The following is a 21,054-nucleotide window of genomic DNA, read 5'->3' as shown; positions in this document are numbered from 1 at the left end:
TAATGGAAATAAAAGCAAAAATAAATGATTGGGACCTAATTAAACTTAAAAGCTTTTGCACAGCAAAGGAAACCATAAACAGAATGAGAAGATAACCTGCGGAATGGGAGAAAATTTTTGCAAATGATGTGACCAACAAGGGATTAGTCTCCAAAATTTACAAGGAGCTCATACAGTTCAGTATCAAAAAACAAACAACCCAATAAAAAAATGGTCAGAATGGGACTTCCCTGGTGGCACAGTGGTTAAGAATCTGCCTGCCAATGCAGGGGACACGGGTTCGATCCCTGGTCTGGGAAGATCCTACATGCTGTGGAGCAGCTGGGCCCGTGTGCCACAACTACTGAAGCCCACACGCTTAGAGCCCATGCTCTGCAACAAGAGAAGCCACCTCAATGAGAAGCCCGCGCACCGCAATGAAGAGTAGCCCTGCTCAATGCAACTAGAGGAAGCCCGCGCGCAGCAGCGAAGACCCAACGCAGCCAAAAATAAATTTATAAATAAATAAATAAATTGTATATCTTAAAAAAAAAAAGGGGGCAGAAGACCTAAATAGACATTTCTCCAAAGAAGATATACAGGTGGCCAACAGACACATGAAAAGATGCTCAACATTGCTAATTATTAGAAAAATACAAATCAAAACTACAATGAGGTATTAACCTCACACCAGTCAAAATAGTCATCATCAAAAAGTCTACAAATAAGTGCTGGAGATAGTGTGGAGAAAAGGGACTGTTGGTGGGAATGTAAATAGGTGCAATATGGAGAACAGTATGGAGGTTCCTTAAAAAACTAAAAATAGAGTTACCATATGATCCAGCAATCCCACTCCTGGGCATATATCCGGAGAAAAGTCTAATTCGAAAAGAGACATGCTCCCCAATGTTCATAGCTGCACTATTTACAGTAGCCAAGACGTGGAAGCAACCTAAATGTCCATAGACAGATGAATGGATAAAGAAGATGTGGTATATATATACGATGGAATATTACTCAGCCATTAAAAATGAAATAATGCCATTTGCAGCAACATGGATGGGCCTAGAGATTATCATATAAACTGAAGTAAGTGAGACAAAGACAGCCATCATATATCACTTATGTGTGGAATCTAAAATATGATACAGATGAACTTATTTCCAAAACATGTTTGAAACAGACTCACAGACATAGAAAACAAACTTATGGTTGCCAAAGGGGGAAAGGCTGGCGTGGGGGAGGGATAAATTAGGAGTTTGGAATTAACAGAGACACACTAATATATCTAAAATAGATAAACAACAAGGACTTACTGTATAGCACAGGGAACTATATTCAGTATCTTGTAATAATCTATAATAGAAAAGAATCTGAAAAAGGCTAGGTATATGTATATGTATAACTGAATCACTTTGCTGTACACCTGAAACTAACACAACATTGTAAATCAAGTGTACTTCAATAAAAAAAGAAAAAATTAATAAAAAATCTAACAATTTCAGTCAAAAAAAAGGGGGGTTAAACATAGACTTACCGTATGACCTAGCAATTCCACTCCTAGCTATATCCCCCAAGAGAACTGAGAACATATGTACACATGAAAATTTGTACATACCAGCATTATTCAAAATAACCAGTAAGTGGAGACAACCCAAATGTCCATCTACAAATGAGTGGATAAACAAAATGTGGTACATTATTGGAACATTATTTAGCAATAAAAAGAAATGAAGACTGATACATGCTATAGCATGGATGAACCATCAAAACATTATTGTAAGTGATAGGAGTCAGATGCAAAAGACCACATATTATATGATCCCATTTACCATTTATGAATTATTGCAGAGGAAAAAAATAATCAGAAAATTCCATCCTCTGGAGGTTAATGTCACTTCTTCTGAATATGCTTGATTTTTTTTTTCTTTCTCAAATTTTATCTTTAGGAACTGCATTAACTCTTTATCGATCTTTTTTAATTTTTATTTTTTAGGTCCCTGGTTTGATATGTACTTAACTGCTCGAGACCCAATTGTCCTGAACTTTAATCCATTTATGTCATTCAACCCTGACCCAAAGTCCGAGTACAACGACCAGCTCACCCGGGCAACCAACATGACTGTCTCTGCCGTCCGGTTTCTGAAGACACTTCGGGCTGACCTTTTGGAACCAGAAGTGTTCCACTTGAACCCTGCCAAAAGTGACACTGATACCTTCAAGAGACTCATACGCTTTGTGCCTTCCTCTCTGTCCTGGTATGGTGCCTACTTGGTCAATGCATATCCCCTGGATATGTCCCAGTATTTTCGGCTTTTCAATTCCACTCGTTTACCCAAACCCAGTCGAGATGAACTCTTCACTGATGACAAGGCCAGACACCTCCTGGTCCTAAGAAAAGGACACTTCTATGTCTTTGATGTCCTGGATCAAGATGGGAACATTGTGAGCGCCTCAGAAATCCAGGCTCATCTGAAGTACATTCTCTCAGACAGTAGCCTGGCCCCCGAGTTTCCACTGTCATATCTGACCAGTGAGAACCGGGACATCTGGGCAGAGCTCAGACAGAAGCTGGTGAGTGGTGGCAACGAGGAGACCCTGAGGAAAGTGGACTCTGCTGTATTCTGTCTCTGCCTAGATGACTTCCCCATTAAGGACCTTGTCCACTTGTCCCACAACATGCTGCACGGGGACGGCACAAACCGCTGGTTTGATAAATCCTTTAACCTCATTATAGCCAAGGATGGCACTGCTGCTATCCACTTTGAGCATGCTTGGGGCGATGGTGTTGCAGTGCTCAGGTTTTTTAATGAAGTGTTTAAAGACAGCACTCAGGCCCCTGCCATCACTCCACGGAGCCAGCCAGCTAACACTGACTCTTCTGTCGCCGTACAAAAACTCAACTTCAAGCTGAACGATGCTTTAAAGACTGGCATTAGCGCTGCTAAGGAAAAATTTGATGCCACCATGAAAACCCTCACCATTGACTACATCCAGTTTCAGAGAGGAGGCAAAGAATTCCTGAAGAAGCAGAAGCTGAGCCCTGACTCAGTGGCTCAGCTGGCCTTCCAGATGGCCCTCCTGCAACAGTACGGGCAGACAGTGGCCACCTATGAGTCCTGTAGCACTGCAGCATTCAAGCACGGCCGCACCGAGACCATCCGCCCGGCCTCCATCTTCACAAAGAGGTGCTCTGAGGCCTTTGTCAGGGAGCCCTCCAAGCACAGCGCTGGAGAGCTTCAGCACATGATAGCCAAGTGCTCCACGCACCACAACCAGCTGACCAAAGAAGCCGCGATGGGTGAGACAGGGTTTGGGGAGCACGCCCTTAGGTCTTGTTGCCCTCGGCACTGGGGTAAGCCTCAGCTCTCTCCTACCCCGCATCTGATTTCCACCTCTTCACTAGGTTTAATCCACCTGCCAACTGATTATTATCTTTTTCTACCTTAGTAGTCCAAACAGCCAGACTAGCCATTAGGGTTCAGAATATTCTCTCCTCTTAAGCAAGGATGGGGAAATGCATCCAACTTCGTCCTCATTTAAGGTCACTTTCAGCCATGTTACATACCTCTTCCTATTATTTATTGGTCATCAGACTCACTTTTGACAACGTAGGATTTCTAAGCCCACGGCCCCTCTTACTTCACTTCAGTTGAAGTGTATTGGTTGCCTGTAAATAGGCCATCTCAGAAGCTCTTCCCAACCTAAGTGTCATCTTTCTTTGCCTCTTCATAGTAAAATTCGAGACCTAGAAAGGACCTGGAGGATCACACAGTCCAGTTCCTTCATGTAGCCAAAGTCCTGGAACTGAAAGGGACCTCCAAGACATTCTAGCCTCATCCTTCTCCAATTTTATAAGTATGAAACTGAGACCACTGGCTCAGGGCCACGCAGCAAATTGTCAGGAAAGCGGAGATTAGAACCCTGGTCAAATACCCCTTCCATTTTGTTCCACTGACTCAGTCTTGTCTTTTACGCTTGATTTGGACTTTGGCTTTTACCTTAGTTTTTGAGTCCATAGTGTGTTCTCCATGTACTTTTCTTGACTGTTTGACTAAACTGATTCAATTTCAAAATTTTAAAAATCATGTTCATTTTAGGCTGATTTTTAGCTCAGCTGTTCACAGCTTTTTAAAAAGGAATATTCTAGAATGAACTGAGCCAGAGGTTAGCAAGCCGGAGGTGTGCATGCAGAGATAAACAAACCCTTCTTCCACTCTCAAGGATGCTGTGAAGGTGCTCCTACCATGGGTCGGAGGTTTTACCAAGTGAGGTCCCTTTCAGTTCTGAGATTCTTAGACTCTGGTTTTCCATTTTGTCTCTGACAGGCCAGGGCTTTGATCGACACTTGTTTGCTCTGCGGTACCTGGGAGCAGCCAAAGGGATTGACCTGCCCGAGCTATACCTGGACCCTGCATATAGGCAGATAAACCACAACATCCTGTCCACGAGCACGTTGAGCAGCCCAGCAGTGAACATTGGCGGCTTTGCCCCCGTGGTCCCTGATGGTTTTGGCATTGCGTATGCTGTTCATGACAACTGGATAGGCTGCAACGTCTCTGCCTACCAAGGCCGCAATGCCCACGAGTTTCTCCAGTGTGTGGAGAAGGCCTTAGAAGGCATGTTTGATGCCTTAGAAGGCAAAGCCATCAAATCTTAACTTCTGGGTGGATGAAAAGCCTCTATTCCTTCATCAACATGAAAATTGGGGCCTCTGTAACCAGTAGACACTGCTCTGTGACTAATGAAACTAATTGTGAGGCGCCTGAGCACCAGTGCTATAAGGTGTGAGCTTTAAAACCGTGGTTTTACAGCTAAACATGTAACTTCCAAGTGGAGCTACATCACAACTAAAGATAATGTGAGATTTCAATTTTAAGGACATTTGATCAGGAGGTAAGACTTAGAAAGTAACTCAGGTGTATTTATTGTTGAAGCAGAAATAAAATGCAATTCATGCTTAGAGGTGGTTCCTCTTAGGTTTTGGGTTTTTTTGTTTTTAATTGTTTAACCTCGTTGCCTAATCCCCACAAAGAACTTTCCAGTAGTAAGTTCAGGTGATAGTAAGTTCATATTGGCTCCTGGCTCTTCGGGTGACGGTAGGAAATGCTCTTTTATCTTTCCTGTAAACTTGCTTTTCTCTCCTGGGATATCCTTTGTTTAAAAACCCTCTTCATTTTTCTAAGGAGTAAACCACTACTGCTCGATTCTGACAGTCCTGCTGCAATAAAGGGTTATATCCATGGATTTAGGGAGTTCTATATCACTGTTCTTCCAGCCAAATGAAGATTAATAACTGGTGTGTATTTATTTTTACCAGTTGAATCTTGTGTGCTAATTATGGAATAAGGTAGAATTACTGCTCTATACATTTTGCACTTGAAACCTCTCCATTGAGTGAGCGCAGAATTTATTGTTAGAACATCACCGCTCTAACAATTTATTGTTAGAATACTGCTGTAATGTGAAAAGGAAGCGTGTTCTCTTTTGTTTTTGAAAAGGAAGGGTTTTTGTTTGTGTTTAATTTTACCTGCGTTTCTAGTGGCTTGCCCAGCAAGTTACTGGACAGCTGGGTTGAATTCTGGTATGAGCCAGTCACAAAGCTCTTCCAATGCATTATCTCATGTAATCCTCCTTACAGTTCATGTAAACACTCCTGCACGTTTTCTTAGCCGACCCTGTCCATCCTTTGCTCATTAACCATTTAGTGAATACCCAGCAGGTCCCAGGTCCTCCATACTCCATGGTTTGATAAGAGAGAGGCATTTGTGGCTGCCAATGCACATAAACATATGCTGCTCTCATTCAGGAACCGTGATCAGGAATACCTGAACTCTGGTATCTTGGTTCTACCATGTCCTCACTTTATGACTATAGGCAAGTTCTTTTGCCTTTCTGGTCTGTGAGTTCCATTGTAAAATGGGGATAATTCCTATAGCATGGGGATGTCGTGAGAATTAGCTGTAACGATGTAGGTAAAGCACCTGGCATACAGCTGAAGCTGAGCCTGTGCTCTCTTGTTCTGTGATGTCTTGCTGCCGCTGTTCCATTCCTTATTGAAGTGCTGACCCCTCTTGGATAGCAAGTTCCCCATAGCAGGAGCTCTTAAGACCGAAGCATCAATTGAAGCTTGGTGGAAAAGTATGTTTCATGCTTATGTTCAGGTGGATGTACCCTTGGGCAGTACATCTTGGGTGCGAGCAGTCCCTTAAAGGGGAACTGCTGGCCTGTCCCAGTGTTCAGCATTCCTGTTTACAACTTCCTCCACCCCTCCTGATCTTGGATTCATGCTATGAAGTGTTCTACGAGGTAGCTAGGATGGCAAAAACAGTTATTAAGTCTCAATCCAGTTGGAGCTCACACACAGGTCTTGCACATTTGTACAGAACTCAACTATTTGTAAAGCATCAGCCGATTTGATCCCCTCAGCTCTGAAATAGAAGTTATCCCCATTTTCCACACAAAAGATGGACAGGTTGGGGGAGCTTGATAACATGTAGGATTAGGACCAGCTCTCTTGATTCCTTGTCCAGTGCTTTTTTTCCTATATTTGTTTGTCTAGGCTTCCGGTAATTAGACCTTACATTAGCTGGCCTCCCAACTCAGGAGGATGAGTTTTGTTAAATTAATACCTGTTGCTCCTGACCCTAAAGCAGCTCCCATGTGGAGTTTCCCACGGTGCTTCGGGAAGCCAGCAAGCTCTGTCCTAGTGGCTCTTTTCCATGACTCCTGAACAAGTATGGCACATCTCCAGATCCACAGTCACACCAGCCTCTCTGGAAGTTATCTGCTACTCTTTGAGGTGCCTCCAGGATCCCCAGGGTGAGTTTCGTGGATACTATGTAGGTTAAATTTTTTATTATTTTTTTAAATTTTCTTATTTTTTTTTTTTGCGGTACGCGGGCCTCTCACTGTTGTGGCCTCTCCCGTTGCGGAGCACAGGCTCTGGACGCGCAGGCTCAGCGTCCACGACTCACGGGCCTAGCCGCTCCGCGGCATGTGGGATCCTCCCGGACCCGGGCACGAACCCGTGTCCCCTGCCTCGGCAGGCGGACTCCCAACCACTGCGCCACCAGGGAAGCCCAAGGTTACATTTTTAAAAAGACAGCTTTATTGAGCTATACTTCCTATACCATACATTTCACTTATTTAAAGTATATCATTCTGTCATTTTTAGCATATTCACAGAGTTCTGCAACCATCACCACAATCAATTTTAGAACATTTTCATCTCCAATAGAAAGGCTGTACTGATTAACAGTCACTCTCCTTTTCCCTCAACCCTCTAACGTCCCTCTCAAATCCTAGACAAAACCATAATCTACTTTCTGTCTCTATAGCTTTTTCTATTCTGGACATTTCATATAAATGGAATCATATAATATGTGGCCTTTTGCTTAGCATAATGTTTTCAAGATTTATCCATGTTCCAGAACCTGTCAGTACTTATCTTCTTTTTATTGCTGAATACTATTCCAGTATATAGATGGATCACATTTTATTTATTCATTGATCAGTTGATAGTCAATTGGGTTTTTTCCACTTTTTAGCTATTAAGAATAATGCTGCTATGAACATTTGTGTATAAGTCTTTGTGTTGACATATGTTTTCATTTCTCTGGGGTATTTACCTAGGAGTGGAATTGCTGGGTCATGTAGTAACTCTGTGTTTAATCATTTAAGAAACTGCCAGGATATTCTCCAAAGCGGTTGCACCATTTTACATTCCCACCAGCAGAGTGTGAATGTTCCAGCTTCTCCACATCTCACCAACACTTGTTTTCATCTATTTGGATTATAGCCATTCTGGTGAGTGTGAAGTGGTATCTCATTGTGGGTTTTATTAGCGTATGTTTTAAATTAGACCACCTCGAACATATTTTCCAAATCTAGTGACACCTATCCAATTATCTTCATGTGACAGAATAAGTGACAAAAAAGGAATGGGAGCCAGGATTGGAGGAGGTGGACATGAGACAGTGGGGTAGGTGCTGAAAGGGAGAGAGTTTAGGGTGTTTCAGGAGACACAACTGGGGCTTGATAAACAAAGAGATGCAGGGAGCCTCCAGCAGAGAATAGAGCTCGGGGGACTGCTTGAGCAGAATTGGTTACAAGTATATCTTCTTTCTGGGAATCTTCCATTGTAAAGAAGACAGGGCCACTGAATAAGCAGAATCACATTTGGTATTTATGATATTAAGTGGAAAACAGTTAAATATAATCTTAATGCTGCTAGGATTATAGCCATATGAAAACATGTCTGTGTGTAGATAGGCCCTGAAAGAGAACAGGGGAAAATAAACACACTTCTGTTAGGGAGCTAGGATGGTGGGGTTTAAGAAAATGTTTATTTCTTTTTCTGTTTTTCTTTATTGATATCATACTGTTTGTGCAACACCAGGTTGTTAGGCAGGAACCAAAAAAAATACACGTTAGCAGCCCCCACTTCCTTACCAGCCGTCCTCATGCCTCGTGCTTCAGCCACACTAAGCCTCCCACTGGTCTCAGACATGTCTGAGCTTCACTGTGACTCTGTACCTTGCAAATGCCATCCTCCATCCTCAGAATGCCCTTGGCTCCAGCACATCCTCTGCCAAATTAGTCCTTGTTCTTTTTAGCCCAGCTCAAATGTCCCCTCCCATGAAGCCACGCTCATGGGGTCTCCCCGGAAGAATGCGTCATCCCTTCCTCCATATTCCGCTACTCCCAGCTTTGGCTTCTGTTTCGGCCAGCGAGGGGCCTGACACATAATGTGTTATTTCTGGAGACTGCATTGTTCCCTCCCGGCACCCACACCTTTGCAAGGTGACTTTGTAGCGCCTCCTGTCAAGAGGCGGAGCCTATTTTTCCCCTCCTAACTGGCCTCTAGACTCCACTCATTCCCTCCAGTCCATTCTCCTCACTGTAGCCAGTGGTTTTTTTCATGTACAAGTCTGATCATATCCCTGCTTAAAATTCCTCAGTCGTTTTCCATTAACTTGGAAAACAGTCCATACTCCTCAGTGTGACAGTTGTGGCCTTGATGGAGCTGGCCCTGCTCATCTTTTCAGACCCACCTCTCTTAACAGCTTACCCTGAGGAAGTTGCCTCTACTTGGAGCATAAGCCCCTCTCCACCCTTTCAGCTATCTTCTGCTCAACCTTCAGGTTTCAGATAGACTGCACCTCCTCTCACCCCACCCCTCTGAGGCTGAGTTAGTTGGTGCCCCTCCTGTGTATGCCCAGAGCATCCTGACAATCTAACCTTTATCGCAGTGCTTTTCAGTTTCTGCAGCTGTCTCCGTTACTAGATTGTGGCTCTATTCCCTGTGCTGTACAATATGTCCTTGTAGCTTATTTTATACATACTAATCCCCTACCCCTATCTTGTCCTTCCCCCTTTCCCTCTCCCCACTGGTAACCAATTAGTTTGTTTTCTGTATCTGTGAATCTGTTTCTTTTTTGTTACATTCACTAGTTTGTTTTATTTTTTAAATTCCTTGTATAAGTGATATCATACAGTACTTGTCTTTCTCTCTTTGACTTACTTCACTAAGCACAATACCCAAGTCCATCCATGTTGTTGCAAACGGCAAAATTACATTTTTTTCCTTGTTCTTTTTTGTGTGTGTATCTGTTACAGATTTTTGGTTTGTGGTTACCATGAGGTTTATACATAGCAATCTTTATGTAAACGTGATTGTTTTTAGTTGCTGACCCCTTAATTTCAAGTGAATTTTAACACCCCTGCATTTGTACTCTCCTCCTATCATGATGATTGTCTTTGACATCATGTTTTACATCTGATTGTTTTGTGTCTCCCTTAACCACTTATTGTGGATATAGGTGATTTTGCCACCTTTTTCTTTTAACCCGCCTACTGGCTTTGTGTGCGGATGATTTCCTGCATTTAGAGTGTATTTGCCTTTACTGGTGAGATTTTTCCTTTCGTAATTTTCATGTTTCTATTTGTGGCCTTCTCTTTTTCACTTAGAGTTCCTATAACATTTCTTGTAAAGCTGGTTTGGTGGTTCTGAACTTTTGCTTTTGATCTCCCCATAAAATCTGAATGAGAGCCTTGCTGGGTACAGTATTCTTGGTTGCAGGATTTTTCCCTTTCACCACTTTAAATGTATCATCATCTCGCTCCCTTCTGGCTTGCAGTGTTTCTGCTGAAAAGTCAGCTGATAGACTTATGGGAATTCCCATGTATGTTATTCCTTTCTTTTTGCTTTCCCCTTTCTGCTTGTAATAGTCTCTCTTTATCTTTAATTTTTGCCATTTTAATTACAGTGTGTCTTGGTGTGTTCCTCTTTGGGTTAATCCTGTATGGGACTCTCTGTGCTTCCTGGACTTGGATGACTGTTTCCTTTCCCAGATTAGGGAAGTTTTCAGCTATTATCTCTTCAAATGTGTTCTCTGCCCCCTTTCTCTCTGTCTTCTCCTTCTGGGACTCCTATAATGTGAATGTTAGTATGCTTGATGTTGTCCCAGAGGTCTCTTAAAACTGCCCTCATTTCTTTTCATTCTGTTTTCTTTTTCCTTTTAGCATCAGTGATTTCCACTACCCTGTCTTCCAGCTCACTGATCTGTTCCTCTGCATCATTTGGTCTACTTTTGATTCCCCTTGGTGTATGTTTCATTTCAGTTATTGTATTTTTCATCTCTGTTTGGTTCTTTATATTTTCTAACTCTTTGTTAAAAACTTCTAACTTTTGCTCTGTGCATCCATTCTTCTCCCGAGTTCTTTGATCATATTTATGATGACCATCCTGAACTCTCTCTTGGGTAGATTGGCACTCTCCACTTCACTTAGTTCTTCTTCTTAGCTTTTACCTTCGTCCTTCATCTGGAACATGTTCTTCTGTTGCCTTACTTTGCTTAAATTGCTGTTTGTATTTTTATGTATCGTGTAGGTTAGTTGTTTCCTGACCTTGGAGAAGTGGCCTTCTATAGACGTTTTTTGTGTCCCAGCACCCCGCTCCCCTCTTGTCCCCAAGCTATATGCTCTAGGGTTTCCCCCCATGAGGGCTGCATGGGTCTTTCTGTTTGGCAGGCTATGTGGGCAGTCTGGTAGGCTTGGGTAGCCCCCAGTCCAGTTGGTTGCCAGGCCCCACCTTGCGCAGAGGCTGCTGGCTGTTGGTTGGCAGGGCTGTCACGAGGCAGCTGACTGCACAACCCCAGGCGGCCCTGGGGCTAGTACTGGCTCACTAGTGGGTGGAGCCATGATCCAGAAGACTCCAGGATTGTAGTCTGCCCACTGGTGGGCGAAGCCAGGTCCTGAGGTTAGTGTCAGACTACTGGCAGGCAGAGCTGGGTTCTGGAGTATGTTTGCAGGGCCCCGGGATCCCAGAGCTGGTGTTGTATCACTTCGGGGGTGGGGGAAGGGAGATTCCTGACATGGGTGGAGTGTGGGGTGTCCCAAAGCTTTGTTGGCTTGCTAGTGGGCACGGCCAGGGCCCAGCTGGTCCCAGGGGAGCCTGCTGTGGGCCGACTGGGTCAGCAGGCTGTGGGATTGTGGATTTCTTGCCTCTCGTGTCTGTCCCCTTGTGGGTGAGGCTGGTCCAAAGGTTAGAGCAGACTTCATGGAGGGCAGGGTTGGGGCCCAGGGGGTTCTGGGACTGGTGCCTACCCACTGGTGGGTGGAGCTGGGCCCTGGGCCCTCTGGTGGGCAGGGCAGTGTCCAGAGGTGGCTCTGGGCTCATGAGGTCTTTAGCTTGTGTGCTGACGGAGGGACTGTGTCCCCACCCAGTTAAGTTGCTTGGCCTGAGGTGTCCCAGCCCCGGTGCCTAGAGGCTGTTGTATGGGGCCAGGTCTTGGTGCTAATGAGCCAGAGGACGGGACCCACAGTGGTGCCCACCAGTGCCAGGGGCCATGCGGTAGAAGCAGCTACCAAGAGTGGCTACCACCAGTGTCTATGTCCCCAGCGGAGCCACAGTCGCCCCCACCCCCACCCCCCCAGGAGACTCTCCAAGACCAGCAGGTAGGTCTGGCCCAGGCTTCTATCAAATTAGTGCTTTTGCCCTGAGTCCCAGAGCATGTGAGGTTTTGTGTGCCCTTTCAGTTTCTTCTTTCCCCAGTTTTGTGGGACTCCTGAAACCAAGCCCCTCTGGCCTTCAAGGCCAGTTGCTCTGTGGGCTCTTCTTCCCAGTACAGGAACTCCTGTGGGAAGATCCTCTGCAATATAATTACCCTCATTTGTGGGTCATCCAGCTGGAGGTACAGGACTTGACTGTATCATAAGCCTGCCTCTCCTACCCATCTCGTGTGGTTCCTTCTTTATATCTTTAGTTGTAGATCTTTTCCAGGAGGTTCCCATATTTTTCATTGATGGTTGTTCTACAAACAGTTGTGATCTTTGTGTGCTCGTGAGAGGAGGTGAGCTAAGGGTCTTTCTACTCTGCCATTTTGACCAATTTATCGGTCATGAAACATCTTTCATAGATTTAATTCCCAGTTACCTTTGGGGGTATTTTTTTGGTTGCTGTTCCTATTGTAAATGGTATTTTCTCTTGGATTGTGTTTTACATGTTGCCAGTGTACTGAAATGCATTTGATTTCTGTATATTGATCTTAAATCCAGCACCTGATAATGCTTTTGGATTCACTAAGTGGAAAATCAAAATCTGTGAAAAGTGTTATTTCTTCCTTTTTAGTCCTTGCACCTTACTTTCTTTTCAGTCTAAGTGCTGCGGCCGGGGCGGTGTAGGGACAATGATGAATAGAGTGATCCAGGATATCCTCATCTCACCCCAACCGTGAATGGAGTACTTCAAACATTTCATTTGCTCCGGGTTTCCTGTAGATATCCTTTGTGAGGTAAGGGGAGTTCCTTTCTGTTCCTAGTTTGCTAAGCGTTTCTATGGTTTGTTGCTGAATCTTACCGAATACTTTTTCTGCATCTATTGACATAATCTATGTTCCATCTGTTACTGATTATTTGGGTTCCTCTACTCCCTACAAGATGAAAAAATAATTTGCAATATAAAGAAAAGCTTGAGATCCTTTTAGTGCTTGCCTTTATAACACATACTGGCTGGTACGGAGACTAAAACCCAGAAGGCCTGTTTATCCAGCCCGACGCTCCCTTGTTTGCTTTCAGGCCAGGCAATGGACTGTTCTAGTCGGTGGGGGCTGGTGGAGCTGCTGGCCGAGGGAGGCCAAAGAAGCCCTGCTCTGTCAGGTGCAGAAAGCACAGGCCCAGGGGCCGGGAACACGGGGGACCGAGAGGACACGTGATAGCTGCCAGACTGGAGAGGGGACAGGGCGGGCATCTCTTCCCCACCCTTGGCCATGGCCAGCTTTACCTGCCTCTGAGGATCCCCTTCCTAGAGCTCCACAGCCAGCCTCGGAGTGGGCAGACTTTCCCAGAGGGCCACTCAGAAAATGAAGGTAGTGATTCTTCCAAAGAATTCCAGGCTCCAGCAGAACACTGGAGAGGAGTAAGGTCTCTCGTGACAGGTTTTCCGAATGGTGGAGTCACCGGTATGAAGACGTGAGCTTGCCCTCATGACTTAACTGTGCACTGAACAACTCTATCCACTGTAAGAGGATCTTTAGACCCAGGGAACCAGGCCCACGAGACACAGAGGCCGGGACTGTTGTCTTCACACCTCCACAGGGCTGTCCAGGGGCAGAAGAACACAGAAGTGTGACCACAAAGGGGACAAACCAGGACCACCAGGAGGAGCTAAAGGAAGCATAGAGGCTGACTCAGCATAAGGAAGAACTTTCATAGGGATTCCCTTGGTGAGAGGGATTGCCCCATCACAGCAAGTGAGCAAAGACCTGAGGACCATCTGGCAGGGACTGGAGAGAGAAGATTCATGCCAGGATGGAACTGCTGGCCTCCAAAGTCCCTTCTGTCCCTGGAATAGGCAGTGACACCAATGAACAGAGTTGCCTGGGTTTACCCAAGAGCCAAGGTGGTCAACGTGACGTTCTGGCTCATGACATCATTCCGCAGGCTCCGCTGTACCAATGAGTTTGACACCTCTGGTCCCCTGGGGTGGCCTGTGCTCTCCCCAAGAGCTTGAGAGCCCTTAGGAGCTCTGTGTTCCTATTCTGCAAATTGGATCAGGCTAAGATTCTGTACTGTGGGAAGGTGCCAAGAAGCCATCAAAGCCCTCCAACATGAAGGGGAGTGGAGGGAGTAGAGCGGTTGTTCATCCGCCAGTGTAGCACAAACAGGGGCTTTATTGGTGGGGCTCGGGACGTTGTGACAGCCCAGCACGCAGGCTGTGAGGGCCTGGGCAGCTGCCAGGAGGCGAGACGTGAGGGGACCAGCCTCTGCACTGTGCTGCTTGGGGACAATGTGTAGGGACAATGATGCATAGAGTGATCCAGGATATCCTCATCTCACCCCAACCGTGAATGTCCCTTTTCAGTTCTTAGAGGCAAGTGTGCAGGAAGAGGGTTCAGGACTTCACAAACTGGTGGGTGACCTCGTAGATTCCCACAGACTCCTGAGCCTTTTCGTCATAGTCAGTCCAGTCCTGTGGGAAAAAATGGCAGCGTTAGCCTCACGAGGCAGCCTGGACAGCATGGGGAGTGGAGGACTAGGACTTCAAAGGCCCAGCTCAGGCTCCGGCTCAATCTTCAGGAACATGTCAGACCCAGGACAGAGCCAGAGTGCTCGGGCCTGAATTCCTACTCCTCTAGCTTTGTGATTTTGGGCAAGTCACTAACTTCTCTGAGCCTTCGTTCTGTCCTCTATTAAAAAAAAAGAGGACAGCAGTAGATTTTACACTGAATGTTGAAAGAATCAAGAGTTAACACATGTAAAAGTATTTAGCCTAGGGCCAGGCACATATGAGAGCTCAGTAAACCCAGTTACTGTTATTAGGTGCTATGCAAACTGAATGTTTTTGTCCTTCCTTCCTCTGAGGCCTGACCACAAGCCTTCCTTATCTGCAAGGCACTAACATGTCCAGTTGATTCTTGGTATTCACAGTAGTTACGTTCTACAAAGTCCCCACAAACACTGTATTAGTGAATATTGAATCACTGCTCCCAGGGGAAATACAGGGTTAGGTTCCTGGGAGCATCTGATTCTGTTTAAAAACACCTTATTTAACATACATACATATATATTTATATAGCTGATTCACTAATACTGAACTCACAGCCAACAGTGCTGTATCTCACACCTGAACAAGCTTGTCTAACACGTATCTTCTCTGTAAGGCACACCCAGCTTTCCTGCGTGTGAACACTAGGCGGCGCTTCAGCACTACACTTGGGGCTATCGTAAACACCAAAATCACCAACAAAAAGCACGGAAGTGTGGAGTCGGCTTCCCACTGAAGAGCCTTGTTCACCAAAAGGGTTATTCCCACCAGGTGCCCTAGAGCTCCCCGCAAGGCCCCCAAGGCCCGTACCTTTTCCTGCAGATTAATGTCACTGAAGACTGTCCCGGATTCCAGACCCTCAGCAGCAAAGCCGGCCTGCAGGTGACAGGAAGGCAGTGGTTAATCTGGGGGAACGGAGGCACTGGTCCAGCCTGTGGGGCCTGGTCAGGGAACTGGCCTTTCTCACACCTCTGGCATCGGAAGACAGAAACACAGTTGGGCTACTGTTCTGGAATAACTGCTGAGCTTCCATGCCCTGGCAGCTGCCCTGGGACTAGAGTGGTTTCTCCAGATTAGAGCCCTGGCCCAGAAGGCAGGAGGCATGGGGTAAACCCACCCATCACCCTTGATTTTCTGAAACACCCTGGGCGTGTCACTTCCCTCTCTGGACCTCAGTTTTCTTACTTATGAAACGGGGATGACAATACTCTCTCTTCTGCCTACCTCACAGGGTTGTGAGGTGAAAATGCTACACAAATAAAGTGGCCTGAGCACTGGCTCTGGAGTCGGATAGATGTGGGTTCAAATTACAGCTCCATTGCTTACTAACTGCATCACCCTGGGCAAGTGGCAAAATCTCTGAAGTTCTTTTCTCATCTGAAAAATAGGATGTATAACTTCACAGAGTTACTGTGAGGATTAAGTGAGGTAACATTAAAAGTGACAAGCCTGGTGCCCAACATATATTAGATGCTTAATAAATAACAACTGTTATTCTTAGAAATGAGAATTCCTAGTCCACGGTCTCTGTAGGAAGCACAGTTCTACTGTCACTTCCTATACGCCCTCCCCAAAGATACAGGTTCCCCAGGAAGACATGCACCTGGGGCTGGAAATCGACTGGTTCAAGTCCTCGGCACTCAAACTCCACTATCGTCTTGAACTTCTCGTTGTCTTCGGCCTAGAAAGGAAGTGTGTTGAGGAGGTAGGTCCAACTGTGCCCTCAGGTTGACTCCACAGCCCCTGAGAGCCCAGAATGGGACTCAGGGGCAACTCATCCCATTCTGGAAGAAGGCTGCCTTGACACCTGCTTGCCACGAGATCTTCCTGGGTGTGGCCTCTGGGGTCAGAGTGCCTGGATGTGAGCTCAGACACAGTTCTGCCTTTTCCTCTGGGCCTAAGGTTGTCAGCTGGAGCTGAGGAAGCCACTACAGGTTTATTGTGAGAAACTGAACTAGGTGTAAATTGCCCAGTATAGGGCCCGGCACTATGCTCAATGAATGGTAGATAAAATTATCAAAATAAAAACTGTGAAGAAGAATGTTAAGCTATAAGGTTTCCAGGTCATCCAAAAGGCCCCAGTACACTTCGCTGTGGCCTTTTGCTAACCATCCGCCATGCTGTCAAGGCAGGGGCTGACTTAAAGCCTTTGAAGTGGGATATGCATGTGGAGGAGGCACACTGAGGGGGGTGGTACAGCCAGGAAATTCATGCCTCCCTGACCCCTGGGCCCACAGACCCCAAGGACACACCCACACATTCATTCTCATTCTGTCATTTACTGTAGAAATGCTTCCTGCACACCAACCATGTGCCTGGCCCTGGATTGGTTTTTGTTTGCTGGTCTGTCTCTTCCACTGGATTATGATTTACTTGAGTGCAAGTCCTTGTGTGATTTTTCCCTTTAACTTCAGGACAAAGCTGAGAATTTGGCATAAATCAGACATTTTTCAAAAATACCAAATAGGAATGGATGAAGACACAGACCCAAAGCATACACTCCCTCCTTCACCTTTGGACTAATCTGTTAATGCAGTAACGTATAGATACTTAATAAAATCAAGCATCAAGGATGGATGCACTGTCTCATCCATGGATTCAGAGAAGGCTCACTAGCCCTCCAAGATGTAGACAAGGCAAGTGTTCCCAGCGATGGAAACTGAATGGCCAGGTTGGGTCAGAGGTCCCCGAAGCTCCCACAGCCCAACACCTATAAGAAGGCGGTACAATAGCCTAGTTACGAGTCTTTTTCCTGCCGAGCACTCAGTCAGGGTAAGGTGAATGAATGACTGAGTGAATGAACGAACAAGTAAGCACATGAAGTCAGTCAGTTCCATGTGGGTCACTCTGGTGCAGATATAACTTGAGAACCCAGGCCTCCTAGCTCCCGGCTTGGATCTGATCCCACCATGCCTGCCACTGCAGCAGGAAACTTACATTGTAAGGTTTGATGGTGCTGCTCAAAATCTCTGAAATGTAAAAGAGAAGACAAAGTCGATTTAAGTCCATATCCCGGCCCCACCCAGGTACCCAGATGTGGCTCTGGGCAAGAGTCTACGGCAGAAGCTTGGATACCTCAGGCCTGGGTCCACCCACAGGTAACATGAGCATGCTTTTGGTCTGGCACCACAAAGCCGATGGCCAGCCTGGCAGAGGTCAATATCCATGGCCTACCTACCAATGGAGTTTTCCCTTGAACACAGCTTGCACTTCTGGACCATGGAGGCACTGCCACGGCCTCCCTTCAGTGCCACGTTGTCCTGGCAAGCAGTAAACAGAACCTCTAGTCACATATCAGTCAGATGTAAGGGTCCCCAGGAGACCCAGTCCTACCACTTATTATCAATTAATATTATAACAATATTTAAATACACACCATCTATATCTACCAAGACCCAGACAGGGTGAGCAACTTGCTAGGACAAGAATCCTGGGAAGGCTTCTTGAGAGCGAGGAAAGGAATTCCCCTTGATTTTGAACTCTGCCTCACATCCCAGAGCCCATTGTTCCCAGTTGATCACACTCTGCCTGCCCTCCCAAACCACAAAAAGTGGGGTCCAAAGACCGGGGAGGTGAGGGCCACATACCCCTGCCCAGAGGCCTATGTGTGTCTGTATAGGGGTATAGTGGTGGGGGGAGCAGTTACCGTCAGCCGAATGTACTGCCACTTCTCTGAAGTCTCACCACAGTTGCCACATTTCATCTTGGGGAGGGGGAGAAAGAGTATTAGTAAAGAAGTTGGCTCAGTTGGACAGATGCTGAGGGAAGGGTAAGAACAGTGTGAGGTGGGCAGGCCCATCAGCAATCTTACCGCATCCTTAGGACCAGCCCCACTAAGGACATAACCAGACTTCTCTCTGGGCAAGGTGTTTCCCGTGTTGGCTTCCTCATCCTCCTCTAAGAAGTCCCCAGTCCGGTTAGGGATTCAAGGCTCAAGTAGTACAGAAATGGCTTCAAAGTCCCCCCACCCCGCGTTGAGTTAGGAGCTTCCTGTGTGTCCTTACAGGCCCTGTAGGTTCCTGGTAAAAGTATTTATCACTCTGTTGCCACGCCTTCTTTGTCTCCTTCTCTAGACTCTGCTTTTTGAAGCCAGGAAACATCAACTCCTCAAATAAGCCCTGGCACTCGGGCTTCAAAATATTTGGAAATAAAGGTGGGCAGAATGCTTCCTGGAAGATAGGGCTTTTGTCAGGTACTGAAGGATTCTGGGATTTAGACTAAAAGGAAAACAGATCAGAAGCTCCGGGATCTGGGAGAGTAAAGGACCTCAAACTGCTCAGTTAAGAAGAGGACCTCTGTATACCATCCCACTAGAGTACCAGATTTACCAATACAGGATGGGGAATTAAGAATGGAGCCATGCACAAAATTAAATGATTTCACAGTAAATAAAACTTAATCAACAAAAGAGAAGGTGAAATTATTCTTACTAAATCATCACAAGATCCCTTCAAGTAGCCTTTCGTTTAGTGTTTGTTTACATACCATGAAATATGTTACGGAGGAAAAAATTACAAAAGATATTTCAAGATACTGCCAATAAAGAATTAACCAGTAGGGCTTCCCTGGTGGCGCAGTGGTTAAGAATCCTCCTGCCAATGCCGGGGACACGGGTTCGAGCCCTGGTCCGGGAAGATCCCACATGCCGGGAACAACTAAGCCCGTGTACCACAGCTACTGAGCCCACACGCCTAGAGCCCGTGCTCTGCAACAAGAAAAGCCACCGCAATGAGAAGCCTGCACACCGCAACGAAGACCCAACGCAGCCAATAAATAAATTTTTTTAAAAAGAATTGACCAATAAACTTAAAAAAGCAAACATAAAATTCTACCCAGAAGAAAAGAGAACATTTAATAAGCATTTCTCACCTAGCTGGAGAGAAAGCTCCCGTTCACCACTGAGATCAGGGTGGGAAACCTTTACGCGGCCCCGGCCCTGGCGCCCCCACCACAGCCTTACCTTCAGGTACCACCGGAAGTCCTCGCCCACTGGCCGGAGGTTGGTGACATTCTCCAGCGTGGCTTTGAGCTGCAGCGCAATTTTCTGAGAGGAGGAGCGCCAGGGCGACGGCGTCAACAGCGCCCGGGCAGCCCCGCGCCTAGCCCCTGCCCGGCGCCGCCCCTCTCCTCCCCTCCCGGCATGAGCTGTGCCTCCCCGCTCCTTCTCAGCGCGAGCCCACTCCCCTCCTTCCCTCCTGGCGCGAGCTCCTGCCTCCCAGGTTCTCGCCACCTCCCGGCCTCTGCCCCGGCAACAACTCGCCTCCGCTTACCCCCATAGCGACCCGGCTCAGCTGGCGCTGGCTGCGGCCACTGCTTTCCGGCCCGTCGTAAACGGCGGGCGCCGCATGCGCACCCTCGCTGCGGCTCTGGGCGGGGCGCGGGGCGGGTCTCAGCGCGCCGGGGCTACCCCCGCACACCTGGCTTTTTCTCCCAGGCAAAGTGGTCTTGTGGAGGTAGGCTGAGTCCGCAACTAGCCGGTGCTCAGACCCGCGGAAGGCTGCCTCCAGCAATCGGTAATTCCAGATATTTACTGAACGCCATGCTAGTCTGAGGGATACCGCAGCAAACAAGACAGTCCTGCCCGAAACCTCTGCGGGGTCCGCTTCCTGCCCTTCAGACTCTGCCTTCCCTCACCCAACCTCGCGCTTGGTCCCTGCCTGCCCTTGGAGGCTTCTTAGATCACGTTCACCCAGCCCAGGGCCCGCTTCGTAGGTTTGAGAGATGGGACCTTTTTCATCTTTAAACTGCTCCTTCCTCCTTCCCCCAGGGGACCTTTCAGAGGGTTGGCTCGTGCACATGTCCTCATTGTGGTCGCCAAGGCTGGACACTCCCTTTCAGCTGGCTCTTCTCGAGTTCCTGGTTTATTTTCTATCATACATTTACTGAACCTGTGCTCTTGTGCAGGGCACAGTCGAGACCATACAGAAGCTGTGAGCATTATAAGGAACAGCCTGTTTGAGGCTTTTACAGCTTCCTGAGGTCTAGTTTCTTTAAAATTTGGAGTGACTCTTTTCGGATGTCTACTTTGACACGAATTTACCTGATTGCCAGGTACCCTTCTGTAGCAGAGGGTGCACTATAGCCAGGAAGCCTGACATCTCAGATCCCAGATCTGCACCTAACTTGCTGCCCTGTAATCTTTGAAGGAGGCAAAGTACAGTGTGTGTGTGTTGTGGAGGAACACTTGCCTAGGAGTCACCAGACTTGGGACCTGTCCCAAGTTGGCCTGTCTTGAGGGATGTTGAGCTCAGCCTAATCACCTCCCCTCAGTCAAATGAGATTTATCAAGACCTAGTTCCTTTCAGCACCCACTGTCTGTTCAGTCAGCAATTTGCCTCATTAAGGAAGCCATGCAATTTAGCAGCAAGAAAAAGTTCCTACAGATTTACCTGCTGAAAAAATCCCCACACTATCTACAACAACTAGGTTGCTTCTTAATGGCCGCTGGTATTCTGATTTTAAAATGAATTATTGGAAAAATTTTGAGACCAGGCATTTTATCCCTTATAATGTATTAAACCAAATAT

The 21,054-nt window shown here is 46.6% G+C and overlaps 2 protein-coding genes across 7 annotated transcripts in view; one reads left to right on the top strand and one right to left on the bottom strand.

Moving 5' to 3' along the window:
- CPT2 (carnitine palmitoyltransferase 2) overlaps positions 1-19,246 on the top strand; it is a 40,308-nt gene extending 21,062 nt beyond the window's left edge. For 2 of the 6 annotated variants that reach the window (XM_022575723.3, XM_030759999.2), the window contains 2 exons: positions 1,976-3,334; positions 4,308-4,944. In XM_022575723.3, the coding sequence (XP_022431431.2) occupies positions 1,976-3,334; positions 4,308-4,639 (1,691 nt within the window). In that variant the 3' untranslated portion in view covers positions 4,640-4,944. Of the gene's footprint in view, positions 1-1,975; positions 3,335-4,307; positions 4,945-7,662; positions 7,789-12,638 lie in introns of those variants that run through there. The other 4 variants (XR_016395312.1, XR_016395311.1, XM_022575726.3 and 1 more) reach the window with 4 other exon arrangements.
- CZIB (CXXC motif containing zinc binding protein) lies at positions 14,134-19,889 on the bottom strand. The gene is made up of 8 exons (XM_022575728.3): positions 19,798-19,889; positions 19,488-19,571; positions 18,174-18,230; positions 17,706-17,787; positions 17,465-17,496; positions 16,131-16,208; positions 15,338-15,403; positions 14,134-14,452 (listed from the first exon to the last, which is right to left on the bottom strand). Exons 1-8 carry the CDS (start codon positions 19,801-19,803, stop codon positions 14,375-14,377), a joined length of 483 nt encoding a protein of 160 aa, XP_022431436.2. The 5' UTR covers positions 19,804-19,889; the 3' UTR covers positions 14,134-14,374.
- Positions 19,890-21,054: the final 1,165 nt, after the last annotated feature.

Source organism: Delphinapterus leucas, chromosome 1 (genome assembly GCF_059928025.1).
Source record: "Delphinapterus leucas isolate spDelLeu-1000000601 "Yukka" chromosome 1, BTC_Dleu_Yukka2, whole genome shotgun sequence".
NCBI lineage: Eukaryota > Metazoa > Chordata > Mammalia > Artiodactyla > Monodontidae > Delphinapterus > Delphinapterus leucas.
This window is presented reverse-complemented; position numbering and strand designations above follow the sequence as displayed.

What these genes read in the sequence shown, in the direction of transcription:
- CZIB (XM_022575728.3), bottom strand. An exon ending in ACTTCCGGTGGTACCTGAAG is followed by an intron (nt 18,231 to 19,487) that starts GTAAGGCTGTGG and finishes CCCCTCCCCAAG; the next exon opens with ATGAAATGTGGCAACTGTGG. An exon ending in TTCAAGGGAAAACTCCATTG is followed by an intron (nt 17,497 to 17,705) that starts GTAGGTAGGCCA and finishes TTTACATTTCAG; the next exon opens with AGATTTTGAGCAGCACCATC.